This window comes from Antedon mediterranea, chromosome 6 (genome assembly GCF_964355755.1).
Source record: "Antedon mediterranea chromosome 6, ecAntMedi1.1, whole genome shotgun sequence".
In the NCBI taxonomy this organism is placed as follows: domain Eukaryota; kingdom Metazoa; phylum Echinodermata; class Crinoidea; order Comatulida; family Antedonidae; genus Antedon; species Antedon mediterranea.
The window spans coordinates 28,169,919-28,184,700 of NC_092675.1; the positions used below are offsets into that span (position 1 = coordinate 28,169,919).

General features: G+C 33.3%; 2 protein-coding genes across 3 annotated transcripts in view; one reads left to right on the top strand and one right to left on the bottom strand.

Annotated features, from left to right (window-relative positions):
• Positions 1-478: 478 nt before the first annotated feature.
• On the top strand, positions 479-7,582 carry LOC140052032 (uncharacterized). The gene is made up of 3 exons (XM_072097403.1): positions 479-586; positions 5,884-6,043; positions 6,342-7,582. The coding sequence occupies exons 1-3, from the start codon at positions 505-507 to the stop codon at positions 7,135-7,137; spliced, it is 1,038 nt and encodes a 345-aa protein (XP_071953504.1). The 5' UTR covers positions 479-504; the 3' UTR covers positions 7,138-7,582.
• A 1,956-nt stretch (positions 7,583-9,538) lies between these two features.
• Positions 9,539-14,782, bottom strand: part of LOC140051938 (serine/threonine-protein kinase PLK2-like) — a 31,401-nt gene continuing 26,157 nt past the window's right edge. Inside the window, exons 10-14 of one of the 2 annotated variants that reach the window (XM_072097289.1) lie at positions 14,000-14,168; positions 13,629-13,758; positions 13,098-13,142; positions 11,612-11,761; positions 9,539-11,460 (exon numbers count right to left, since the gene is read on the bottom strand). In XM_072097289.1, the coding sequence (XP_071953390.1) occupies positions 11,254-11,460; positions 11,612-11,761; positions 13,098-13,142; positions 13,629-13,758; positions 14,000-14,168 (701 nt within the window). In that variant the 3' untranslated portion in view covers positions 9,539-11,253. The remainder of the gene's footprint in view (positions 11,461-11,611; positions 11,762-13,097; positions 13,143-13,628; positions 13,759-13,999; positions 14,169-14,782) is intronic. The other variant, XM_072097290.1, reaches the window with a different exon arrangement.

Below are 14,782 nucleotides of genomic sequence, written 5' to 3' on the forward strand. Positions count from 1 at the left end.
GTTGATGAAGTTTGCATTCTGTTACGTTAGTAGTTAAACTGTTGTTACGTTAGTGGTTAATGGATTGTTACATTAATGGTTGATTTTTGTTACGTTAAGGGTTAATTTTTGTTACGTTAGTGGTTGATTTTTGTTATCACCTGTAATCACCTGTCTTGTCGGGCTGGTAAGTAGACCATACATTTCTGTATGGTACATGTCATGTCCTCCCAATTTCTTCAAGTCATCACTGCATGGTTTTTTTTTAAAGTTTTTTTTTAGAGGTTAATGTTAAATGAGTGGTTGATTGTTACGTTAGTGAGTGATACAGGGCCTACCTTTCAGACATTGGGTAATGATCGTGGGCAAGAAGACTATTCGATTTATCCCGCCCCTTTCTTATTTTAAGGCTCCGCCCATTGCCCTGAAATGAAGACTTTTACGACGAGCTCGAGTGTATATAAACAGATGACAGAGCAGAATATATCATTTCTACTTCTGATCCTCTTAAGAAGACACATCTGAATGGCCTTCAGTAAGATGATTCTCCACTCATGGTTAGTGTTACTTCTCTGTGTTGCATGTAATCTGCACACCTCTGGAGCTGGTAAGTTTGAACGTAGTTAAGAATTAGTTAACCACTATAATTATAGGGTATTGAGTCAAGCATGATGACTCGTTTCAATAACTTACAGATTTTGAAAATCTCGGAAATTGCATTTTTATGACTAGAGAAATAATCTCAGTAGGCCTACCATTACTAATTTTAAAGGTTTAAACACGGACCACACCAAGGTGATAATTACGCTCTTTTCAAATCCATCACTATGTTTAAAGAAAGTATAATAGGCTATAAATGCCCAGTAAAATTGACATTTCGCGCTCGCCACTGTTGATATTTTTGCTGGCTTCCTCCTCTTTGTCAACAAGGAGCCGTGCCCTTGAAAAATTACAAACCTCTCTCTGAGTGACAAATGGGCACTGGTTTGATGCGATATGTTTTTTTTCTAAGTTCGTAAAATTCTTAGGCCTCAATGTCCTTTTAAAATTACACTCATCAAAATCTTAGTACCGTCACTATGTTGAGCAAGTAAAGGCCAACTCAGACAGCGTCGTACGACGAGGCCCGACGACTCTCAAGTTGGTCTTAAAACGCCAAAAATTAAATGGCACCTCTAGTTGGCCGGAAATGACACTCTAATAATAGCGCGATCGCAATTGGCACAACGATCGTAGCCAGCTACTTTTTCCGCCGGTAAACACATTTGCGGTGAATGCTAACGTCAAGGGGTTCTCCCGAACCATAAAGACCTGAACAACATCGCTATGAGTGTAATTTGGGATCGACCTGTTTATATTGTTCTTTCCCAGCTAGCAAATTGGCGTCGGCATGCGTCGGCAGACGTCGATAAAGTCGCGGGCAAATTATCGACGTTGTTACAACGTTACGAAAACGTTTACCATAAGTCGTGAATTTAATGGTTGTTAGTCTAACGTCTTGCCGACGTCGTATTTCCGTTGAAAATGTGCCGACAAATGTGCCTTGCGATAACATAAATCCAACGTCTGTTTGACGTCGTTATCATTGGTTGGCACAACGTCTGCAAACGTCAACATACTATAGTCGTTGTCAAAATTCAAACGTTGTCGCAACGTTTGAAATTTGACATTTTTTTTTTTTTTTTAATTTTCAATCGTTCTTTAATACATCGGAATACAAAAAAAGCAGACATCAAACAGAGTAAAAATAAAAAAATTATACATAATCAATTCTCCTATATAAAAACCCTCTTATAAACTTATGGAAATACAGTTGTGCACGTCAAGTCAGCATATAGAGTGATACAAATATATGTTATAGAAGATTATCCCAGGCACTCCACTCTTCCCATTCTTCGGCTCTATTATTAATCAAACATCTAAACTTTTTAATTGTAAAGTAATATTTTACAAATCTTATGAGGCCGGTGGGTGAGAGGAGGCCCGAAAACTTACTTCTATATATATAAAACTTTAGTATTGACAAAAGTAAATTAATCCTATTGGATGGTGTATTACTCAAAAGAAGTTCACTTTCCAATACAAATATGCGAATATCTAGATTTCGAGAACACCATTGAAAAAAAAAAAATTGCTTATCCATCTACTGATATTACAGAATAAATGATAAACTGTTTCTCTTTTAATGTTACAAAAGGAGCAGTTCTTCGTCAATGTACTTAGTAATCTTAAGGTAAACTTTAGTTGTGAGGATACTGTAGTTAAGTCTATATTGGAACCATCGTAATTTTATGTTGTGGGTCACATTAAAAGTTGCAACATTAATTCCTTCCCATTCATGTTCCGAGATTTTACCCCACTTTTGTTTAGCTTTACAGTTAAAGTCTTTGTTTTGAATAAACTTATTATAGAAAGCTTTACATCATGTTTGGGGTTTGGTTATTGGTTCAAGTATGGGTAAATTTATTGGGTTTTGTAATTTAGTATTTATTTCTGTACCCAAAGAAGGGTATTTAGTTGCATAAATTGGTTATCCGCACTTGGCGGATAACCCCTTGTTATTGTCAGGATCTTTTTTTTTTTTTTTTTTTTTTTTTTTTTTCTTTATTCTTCTTTTTTTCCACGAATTTTGTCCGCAGCATATCTCTATCTTCTGGCTACCATAAGATAGTGTAAATTTTTCATAACATTGAACTATAGCTGTAGATGTGCAGCCAAGATTTTGGACAATTTTGGAGTGGCGCAGCGTAAGTTACGCGCGATTTTATGAATTTCAATGATTGATCATAGATTAAAAACCAAAAGTCATTTTGTATTGAAACTTGGTGAACATTTAAGTCATATCATGCGCAAACTTTCTATGGATTAAAAATGGCATGTTTCACATAAAGTTACGAGCGCACGCGCGTTTAAAATTTCAAAATGCGTAAAATCAATTTCTAATCAACTTTCTACGCGTTTCAGGTCATTTTGAGCATTTCAAAAATTCCCACACATGCGCAATTTTTTACGCGCGCGTGCGCACTTAGCGCAGAAGCCTCTTTTTTTTGCTTGATTTTTGTTTTTTCAGCCTTTTCTAGTAAATTTACCAATTTTCAATCAATTTCGACTTCAAATCACGTCATACGAGCACGTAGAATTGAACAATTTGCGCGCGTTTTTGATGAAAAAGTTCAAAAATTCGTGAAAATTATGCCTTTTTTTAAAAAGTCATAGATTCTAAACTCCGAGATGAAAATTTTTAAAATTTCAGATTCTGGAAGTAGATGAGTTATAGATATCAAAGCATGCTTCGATATGGCTAACCGGACATTGTGACGTCATCGTATGGCCACTCGAATATAAAATATAGGATTTTTGTCTCTTTCGCATAGCTCATCACATTTAATAGAGCGCATCTCCACTTATCCGTATTCCATTTCCCTCCATTTTGTTATATTATCTAGGCCAATCAATTATCTTTCGCATAATCTACCATTTTTTAAATTGTGATGACATCATCATGTCCAAAAGCGTCAATAACTTTGGTCACTTATTTTCACCTATTCTGCACTGTATGTAGTACGTATACAGTATATAGTGTATACCGTATATACTCAGACGTGACGAAAAATAGAGAGCGCACTGAAATTGTTGCAATGCCTTAATCGTTTTTCTGCGCGCAATATTCTAACGTATGACGTGCACGTGGCCTTTGCACTGCGGATAACCTAACTCGTCCGTAGTGACGAGTTCAAATCTAGTTAATCCTTAGTATTTAAGGAAATTTTTTTTTTTCAACTTATAGTGTGTTTTGAAGTTTTCATAACTAAGCAAGGTTCCTCTATCCGAGATTAAATCATTTATGAACCTTACGCCACACTAATAATAATTGGTGTAAAAAATTGGAAAGTTATTGATTAGAATCGAATCATTCAACCATATTGGTTCTTTTAGTACATTATAGTTTGTAGATGCCGTTGAATTATGAATAGCAATAAACTAGGACCATGAATGGAGAACATCTCTCCAGAAAAAATTGTTCATATTTTTCGACAGCCTGTGAATCATGCATGAGCCGTATTCAAAGATTGATTCAGTTTTTTTACCATAGCATATTTTGTTAAAAATACATTGAGATTTCCAGTGTTGTTACGAATTCTTCGCATCCAACTAATCTTAACTGCCTTTATGTAACTTCGCTCGCTCCCCCTCTAGGAAGAAGTGTAGACGATGGTTCTCGGAATGATAATGACCCGTGTAAAAAGGACGTTCTCCTTGTACGTTTTCTGTCGGTTACCATTATTGAAAATGTTTGACATTCGTAAAACTAAACCTACTCTTTTTCACAGTGTCTTAGGTGATTAATAACATTTTAAAGTAGGCCTATATAGTGTGAATATTGTTTGGTAGGGCCCTTATAGGGCTGAGGTGGGGAGGTGGAGTTCATTTGAGGGAAGTGCTTATTCAAGGGATTTGTTTAACTTTTTAGTTTTAATAAATGGTAACATTTATAATCAAATAAAATCCTCTAATAGATATAGGAAAAGTGGTAAAAAAAGAATAACAAATGCTTGGTAAATTGTAGATAACAGTGTGATGAATTCGACTACAAATAGTATCATTGTGTTACTATAAATATATTTATAATACAATATTGTGTGTATAAATGTGGATGGGCGTTTATTAGATAGTTGGGTTTGGGTGCGGGTGGGGGGGGGGGGGAGGGAGCGCGATTATTATTCAAAGTTATGTTTTATTTGGGAAGGCGTTTATTAAAATAAATGTCAAATGCTTGGTAAATTGTATATAACAGTGCGATGAATTCTACTACAAAATAGTATCATTGTGTTACTATAAATATAATACAATATTGTGTGTATAATTGTGGATGGGATCGATGTGGTTATGTTTTTATGGTGCGGAATCAAAAATTACGTGGTCTACGCACGATTTAACGAAATCACGTTTGTAATCATGCTTCACAAGCATGAATCACAATTAAAATAAAATTTGGTACTCATAAATTTCAGGTCATATTTCATCATATGGAAATACAATTACGTGCGTAGCGCATATAACGCACGTTTAAAATTGTCAAAACTGACAAATTTATTTTAGATGAAATTAGAGTACGTTTCAGGCAATTTTAAGCGTTTAAAAAAATGCCATTAGTGCGCAGTTTTTTCCACGCGCACTGCGCGTTAAACCTTAATATGCACTCTTTTTGCCCGATTTCTGTTTTACAACATTTCTTTAATAATATTATCAAGAATCTCCATGTAGGAATATTTCTCTTTCCAGCCCTTGGTTTTCTCTTCTTGCCACCTCTTCAGATAATCTATAAGATTTCCTTTTTCCATTTTTGAACAAACTTTCCGTTAGAACGAATATTAACATGCATCTCCCAAATAATTTGACACTAAAATTATTTCATTTAATCTAAGCGTTGCAAAGATATGACCATTTTGTTTTCAATTGGTCAAAACATTCAAATTGAGGTCAGAGGTCAAAGATGAATTTTAGAAATTTGGGTTTGGGAAAACATGGATTTTTATAACCAGCATGATTCAAATATTCATAAAACACAATGTTTACACTTTCCCCATGATCTGCACACGAAGGCACTTTTTTTGACACAGGGATCTGGACTAGTGTATAAAAATGCAAAAAGCACGTTAAACATCATCTGATACCGTAATTCCCGAGGGAAGGCGCTTTTATAAATTGAAAGTAGCCCTACCTCTAAAACCTAAAATAAAGTTAGGCTACTGTAAAATGTGTTTGAAGAGTGGACGGGCGAGTGATTGGCCGGTAACTTGAATAAGTGCACAGGTAAACATTAAACAATCATGATAAAAACTAAAAATGAAATGAATGTGTGTGTAATTTCAATATCTTCTTTTATTTTTGTCACATTAAAAGATACTGTTGATGTATTCGTGGGTTCGGCGTGGAAACAAACTATGGGACTTTGTAAAGGATCGCATTACCAGGTATTTGCTGGGGATTTTAATGGAGATGGCAGTCAAGACGTGCTCTGTCACAACACCAAAACTGGCTCCAAAGAGATATATTACTCACGGTAAAAAACAAACACCGTCCAAATACATTTCAAACAACAAATAATAAATGTGGATCTACTGAGCACATAATGCGTAAATCCTTTATGCGCTTCGCATTTAAAATAACAAGTTTTCAGTAATAAAAAAATAGATTAATCGATATTAAAAATACCTTACAAAATCGTATATACATACCCAAACCAGATTTAACACAAAATGAATGTGTGATTTACTCGATAAAGCATTAATCTTGGAAATGTATAGGCCAAGCTGATATCACATTATTTAGTTAAATGTAAGAACTATTCTTTTTTAAAGGAGCGATGGATCTTTGATTGCCGAGCGTGCATGGAAAAAATATATGCAATGGTGCTACCACAACGGGGCTCAACTTTTTGTAGGTGATTTTAACGGTGACGGTCGCACAGATATGCTGTGTCATGATAGTAGGGGTTACAAAAAGGTTTCTCTAGCTCAGCCTGGAGGTGTGTTCTTGGGTACATCTTGGGAGAGAAATGTAGGTTGGTGTTTAGATGATGGTGATATTCTTGTCGCCGACTTCAACGCAGACGGCCGAGACGATATGCTGTGTCAGCGCAACCGTGACGGCTACAAATGGATATCATATGCCAACCAAGACGGCAGCTTTTCAGGTACTAATTGGTATCGAGATATGGGTTGGTGTACGGGCACAAACGGCCACCTTTTCACGGGAGATTTTAACGGAGATCGTAGAGCTGACCTTCTCTGCCATGACCATAATAACGGGTATAAGTGGGTAGCATTAGCGACAACGAGCGGCACATTTACTACAACATCATGGGAAGGAAATTTGGGATGGTGCTACCACCGTGGCGCAGAGATCTTCATCGGCGATTTCAATAAAGATAAACGTGACGATATGATTTGCACTGATGGCGCTGGTAAAAAATGGATAGCCTACTCTGGAGTAGATGGTTCCTTTACTGGAACAGATTGGAAGCGAGAGATGAACTGGTGTACGTCTGGTAATAAGTTCTTAATTGCCGATGTGAATGGAGATGGTGGAGATGATATGGTGTGTCATATCCCATCCAACGGCTATAAATACATAGCATTTAATCAAACTCCATAAAAATAGATTGATATTTGTAATTATATACTAATTAATTTCTAACAACTTTTTTTTAATAGGCCTATTTGAATGTTAATCTTTGATAACATGTTTTCTGCTTTTAATGGAAAGGTTTATACCTTATTATTCTTAGTATATTGCTTAATCTTCTCATACGATTTTCTATTTCTATTTTGATATTGTAATTGTTTTTATCAAATAAATGAATGAATTAAAGAATAGATATTTAGAAACTTTTGTATGTGTTAAGATAATGAATCTTCGCATTATTATACTGTTCGTCCGCCGTGTGATGACACGAATTCCTAGTCGCAAAATCGCATTTGTGTGTAACTAAGGCAATCTAACAACAGGACTGAAAAATAAAAATACAAACATATCATAAATTGTGGTGAAAAAAATTAAGTACTATACCTATTAATTAAGTACTCTACCTATTAATTAAGTACTCTACCTATTAATTAAGTACTCTACCTATTAATTAAGTACTCTACCTATTAATTAAGTACTCTACCTATTAATTAAGTACTCTACCTATTAATTAAGTACTCTACCTATTAATTAAGTACTCTACCTATTAATTAAGTACTCTACCTATTAATTAAGTACTCTACCTATTAATTAAGTACTATACCTATTAATTAAGTACTATACCTATTAATTAAGTACTATACCTATTAACTAAGTACTATACCTATTAACTAAGTACTATACCTATTAACTAAGTACTATACCTATTAATTAAGTACTATACCTATTAATTAAGCACTATACCTATTAATTAAGCACTATACCTATTAATTAAGCACTATACCTATTAATTAAGCACTATACCTATTAATTAAGCACTATACCTATTAATTAAGCACTAAACCTATTAATTAAGCACTATACCTATTAATTAAGCACTATACCTATTAATTAAGCACTATACCTATTAATTAAGCACTATACCTATTAATTAAGCACTATACCTATTAATTAAGCACTATACCTATTAATTAAGCACTATACCTATTAATTAAGCACTATACCTATTAATTAAGTACTATTCCTATTAATTAAGTACTATACCTATTAATTAAGTACTATACCTATTAATTAAGTACTCTACCTATTAATTAAGTACTCTACCTATTAATTAAGTACTATATCTATTAATTAAGTACTAAACCTATTAATTAAGTCATATACCTATTAATTAAGTACTATACCTATTAATTAAGTACTATACCTATTAAACCTTCATGACACATTGGACTTTTAAAAGTACCAAAATAAAATAATGAAACGTATGGTGCCAGAGAATTCGATACAAAACTATTATGAATTTGTCGCAGCCAATCATAGAATCAAAGGACTTTTACGAGTTCCTATCTTGATAAGGCAAGCTCGTCGTTCTGTTGTTAGATTGCCTTTGTCATAATATTTCAGAGTAAAAACATAAAAATATCTACAAACGTAACTAAATAAGAGAGACAATGCGTCCGTTCAGTATAAATATTTTTAAAACTTTTCAAATTGTTTTAAATAAACTTTTTCATCAACTGTGCAGTGCATTGAGGTTTTAATGTAATGCGCTCTGTAAAATAAATAAATAAAATGTTAACATTATTATAATAAAATCATCGATACGAAGGTTGACCCGCCGTCTAGTACGATTTTCTCCCGCTTTCTTTGCTAAGCGGTGTAAGGTGACGGGACGTTTTGACAAACACCACTTCGCCGACAGACAACTGGTACACAAACTATTTGCTGACTGGACGTTTCACCGACCGAACCTTTCGCCTACCGGTCATTTTCATCGACAGGACATTCCACTGACAGGAAATTCTGCCGACAACCATTTAACTGGTCGCAAAAATGTACACACATTTACGTTGGTAATTGATCATATTGTACTAACATGTATGGTTCTCCTTTATGGTCTAATCGTTTTAAAAAAGATATCAACCGACTTAAAGTTTGTTATAATGATGCTTTCCGGATGTTGTTGGAACAAACCAGATTTGTTTGTGGAAAACAATATTCCATCATTTTATGAATATTTGAGGATTTCGACTTTCCGATTTCTTACAAGAATAATGAAAAGCGAAAACAGAATGTTAATTTGTATATATAAATATTTGTTAATGGATTCAAACATGTACTACAAATGGAGAGAGGCATTATATACCAATAGATAAAAGTTTTGGTCCTCTCTCCTTCATCTTTTTTTTTTAATGTATTATACCATATGGACAATTGTCTGAAATAAAAGTTGAATTGAATTGAATCCCAATTTCAACGTTCCGCCGGCCTTCTGAACGGTTCTAACTATGTATCATTTTTTTGTGGAAGAAAAATCACCTGGAAAAATACAAAAATACAAATGTAAATAAAAATGGAACAAACATTTGATATTGCAGTAAATTTTAATGAGAACCAAAAGTATTCTTAACTTGTTGGTCCTCCTTTCATATCAATGGTGAACAATTTGTACAGAACTCTCACAAAATTTTTTAGAGAAAAAGTATATTGAGAATAAGATTACTCATAATTATAATGGTACTATCAAATGGAGTTGGATAGCCGAGTGGTTAGGACACTTGACTGTCATACAGATAGACCCGGGTTCAATTCCCGACAACTCCCAGTCCACTCAGCTGTAAATGAGTACCTGGTTGAAAATACTAGGGAGAAAAGGCGGCGTGGAAAGGAACTACCCTACCCTACCACATAATGCCGAGGCTTAGTACAATGAGCTCCTAACAGCTCATTCCCCTACGTTCAGAGAACACAGGACTCGCCTTTACCTTTTACTATCAAATGACGATTCTGGGATTGGATACATACGGTAAGTAGTGTACCCAATATACTGATTGTAATGACCTCCAGGAAGGATATTAAGGGCAATCTAATTTATAGGATGGGAAACTATATCACAAAAACAAATATTCACACATTTTTTAACACAGTATATATTTTATACATAATTGTTTTAAACAAACATATTTTTTACACTTGCATTTCTATGAAAATTTATTACAAACATTTGTTGTTCTTTAGGTTCATTTTACTGTTTCATCATATTATTTTTGTTCATCTTCCATGATTGCTTGATTTGATTATATTTACTATTTACTGGTATCTACAAATACCACAATGTGATGACATAGGGAAGACATTTATGAATGTCCATGCTCAACAATATCATGAGAATTTTTTTAGGGAGTGTGTTTTACAAAACGTTCTTTAGCAGTGTCAGTTTTAAAGCCATTTACAAAAATAATATACAAAATATACAAAAATTGAAATGCAACTTAATACATACAAATTAATAAACACAAAGAAACAAAAAAAAGTAACATATTCCACAATTTTTAAAGCTATATAATAAACAAAATAATATATAGCTTCATTCAATAAATTCTTGATAATTCATTTAAACTTTCGTAATAATACTGTGAAATGAAATGCCCATATTTGGCAATTTAAATGTATAGTAGCACGGCACACACATTAATGGCATATAGTTATTTTCCTGAGGTAAGATTGAGGGTGCTATAGTAGAGTACATGACTGTATATTTTAGCAACAAAAGAGCCATATTTTTTTCATTGTAGGACTACATTTTTTGAAATTTTGTCAATTATTTTTTTTTATTGTTTACACCAGAGACGATGAAAAACATTTGTTTTCTGCATTTTTCGTAGAATGCAAATAATTTCTTCCCTTCTGGATATCAGCCCCTGGCTGCTATAGCAACAAAGGTGGATTTGACCAATCACAAACATGTATTACAACCACTGAAAATTTGATGATTTCAGGCCGATTAGTTTGACCAGGGAGGTATAAAAATATAAAAATACCTCCCTGGTTTGACCCTCTAGTTGGCTTCTTCAAATCTTGTACTTCATTATTAATTATTATTAAGAATGATCACATTTCCCAAACAAATTAATTCTACACTTTATCTTCTTCATTTTATACTGGTCTAATATTAATATATTAAATTAATATGCAAATTAATATGCAAATTGTATGCAAATTATTCAGAACGAAAAAGGGAAGTTTGGGCAGCATTGAAACATCAGTCTTTGCACAATTTATTTCGTCTTATCTCGTACAAGAGAGTCACTCCTCTTCGGAAGTTGCTGACAATTTATCGAGTACCTCTCGCATATAGACAAGACGGGAAGAAAGTTCAGCACTACATCCGTGGTGCGCAACGTGTAGTAGACGATAAGTACTTGAAATACGATCTTGGTTGATGTATGTCAACAGATGATCACTGTTGTTATAGCTGAGGATTACTTTAGTATGATCCTCAAAGAAATTTAGCTGTAAAATAAAACAATAAATAAAAATTTTTTAAATTATAAATTATTATATAGTGAAAATGAGATTAATTAAAGTACTAATAAGATACTTATCTAAATAGAGACAGTATTTTTGAAATACAAAATAATAAATCCATTTTTGCTTGCCATACCTGGAATGTTCCATTGCTAAGATACATTGCTATTGCCTTATCAGTCCTATACCATTTCACCAAATAAGGTTGTAATGTCGGAGTTGGACTTGGCGATGGTGCTTTACGTTTAGGAATAGGTGACATCGCATCCCATACCAAATCTCCACCCTGGATAAAATTAAAAAAAAGAAATATTGTCAAATTATTTTTGATTGAATATAAATTCAATACAGTAATCATTACCAACCACCGACCAGCTACACCAACAGTAGTATCGTCTTCAGCACAACCACTTGAGGGAGCTTTTGATTTGCTATGGCCGACGACCTAGAAACAACTTAGGACATTTCAATTCATTGCGAGCATGCAAGGAATCTGGGATGTGCTTCCTCGTTTTATTCTTCAACACAGTTTTGTTTTTTTCTAGTTCCACTACTAATGATCTTCCTCATATATTATAACCAATTTCATTCATATCATTACTGTAAAGCATATTCATAAATAATTTCTACGTAACAAACATCAATATTTATTACAAAGCTAGTTTCTATCTAATATTCCTTATAGCATCGTAATACTGAACTAATAAATATTGATTACTAAAAATCACATTAAAGTAGCATGCAATAAAAGCCTGTAATAGATGTGATAAAATACAATACTCAGAAAGTATGAAACCATTATAATAAAAAATGTTTTAGACCATTAAATATATCGCGAATGTGAATATGACAAATGAGATCGATTTACTATACTGACATGTGTAAAACCACCACCAACTATAAAACCAACCCAGAGGTCCATGATACAAATAAGCAAAATACATGTATTGAAATTGTTGAATAGGCCAACAGTGTTTTGTTAGCCTAATAACAGTCAACTCCCCCAATACCAGAGACCGTGAAATGCCTAATATGTCAGTAACTAATACAGTATCCTGAATGTGTTTTTAATGTTAAAAAATAAAGAATTTGAGACCTTATATATGAGAAAATGTATATGTATCATATCGCAAGAAGATTTATATAATACCATTCTGTGCCCAGTTCTACCACACATCATGAGGCGGTAACATGTAAAATGCATCTGATGATGTGATGTAAATGACCCCAAAAGGCTGTGGCAGGGCCTTATATAGTGCTGAGGCAAGGCGAGCACACCATAACATCTTTTGTGAAGGACCCTAATGATTAGCTTCGGCTGGATGGACCACCCTCGTAAAATATTGTTGAAATAAAAAATAAATAAAAATAAAGTTTTCTGCTAATGTGTGTGAATTTTGATAAAATAAATATGTGTATTTTCTTTTATGATGGTGGTATGCATAAATATATATTTTAATAAATTAAGAACAAAATTGAAAGCAAAATTAAAGCAATTGTCTAAATTTTGCCATAAGTGAATAAGTGAATACCATGCATAATACACATAAGCAATAATAAAGAAACAAGCATTTCATGCAATACACATATGAACATGCAACCCCCAACAAAATGGTATAGACCTTTGCATCCTGTGGTGTCATTACTGTAATGCCAGTCTCTGGACCCTTCCATGATGCAAAAAAGGGGTGAATGGAAACGAATACAAATTAATACTTGCGTGGTTAGTTATATGATTCAAATAATGTAAAGGGTTTTGTTTCATTTAAATAATACAATTAATTATCATTCAGGGTGTTATTCATTCAGAAATAAACATTATTTTGCAAACATTATGGCAAAGAAAATATGTATCATGATTTTTCAACAATTATGCATGAGATAAAAGCCAAAACTTTTGTAAAAAGATTAAGCAAATTAATTAAGAAACTATGTTCGTTTAAAATAAGTTGTCAAAGGTTATACAAGTTATCAAATCACTAATTTCATGTTAATTGTATATTAAATATTGGTATACAAGCCAACCCCCTTTCTCACTCTCTTTCTCTCCCAACTCACCCTGTACAGTAGATCAAATAGTAAAACTTAACAACCATTTGTTAATGCTGCAAGGTCCGCTACGTTCACTAATTGTCGTTATTAATAAACTTTACCTTTACTAGGTGTTCATCCATGTATGTGGAGAAGTAGTCGAGTAGCGTGACTTTCTTGGATAGACGTGGAGGAATAGCTGACATCTTGAACGTGTGTACTCTGTGATCGTTTGATAAATATTGCACTGAACTAAAAAAACAAAGAAAAGGGCTTTACTTAACCTAATAAGTACTATTTAATCAGAGTCAGTCAAATGTTTTGCCCTACTCTGATGTGCAATTAATTCATGGGAGGCACTAGAACTAGTGGCCTGCAGATTACCAGCCTGGCATTCATACCTCGACCACCAAGCTTGTACTGAAGACTAGGGTTAATCAAACCTTATTTGAGAAACAATGTGGACGCAAATTTCAAAGTTAACTGTACTTACATGCGATCAGGATGAAAACATATTCTTGACTTATCATTGAATATAACGCCAACACTCTTATCTGAAAGTTGGTGACCGAAGCCATACTTGTTTGAGTAGTCAACCCATTTTGGCACCCATAGCACCTCATCACCAATAGCCTTATACCTAGGTGTGTGCAAGTACTCTTCTGTTTCATCAAAATAAAAAAAGTTTAGTTAAATATACGATCATAATCAGAGTTACCTACACAACTGTACCTTGCCATTTGAATGGTTAATTTTGTATCATGGGTCGCTGTTAGTTCTAATAAATAGGAAACTGATATTTAATGGCGATGCTAGATGGTTCTATTGTATGTTCAGATTTTATAATAATTTTGAAAATTTTGTGAGGCTGTTGGCTTGAAAAAACCGGCCTAGCCTTTAAAAAAAATTTTCACTTAATCATGAAACACTTATTTCCAAAAAATGGTGACAAAAATAAACATAAATATATATATATATCACAAAAACAATAATAACAGTAAAAATGATTCATGGTAGTGGCAACGGACTAATTTATTTAATAAAAGTATTTTGTTATAAACCAAACACGATTTGTATTTGTTAAAATACTACTCAGCTCTGTCTCATTAAATAGAACAGTTTACTCCTAATTCAACTCTTAAACATTCATTATTTGTAAATTTTAATTAGTAGACCAGTTTTATGGACTGACAGATGTCACTTTTATTTTTCCATGTAAAATTCCTAACAATTTTAAGGGAACACTACTATAAACTCAGTTGAACTTCAACTTTTT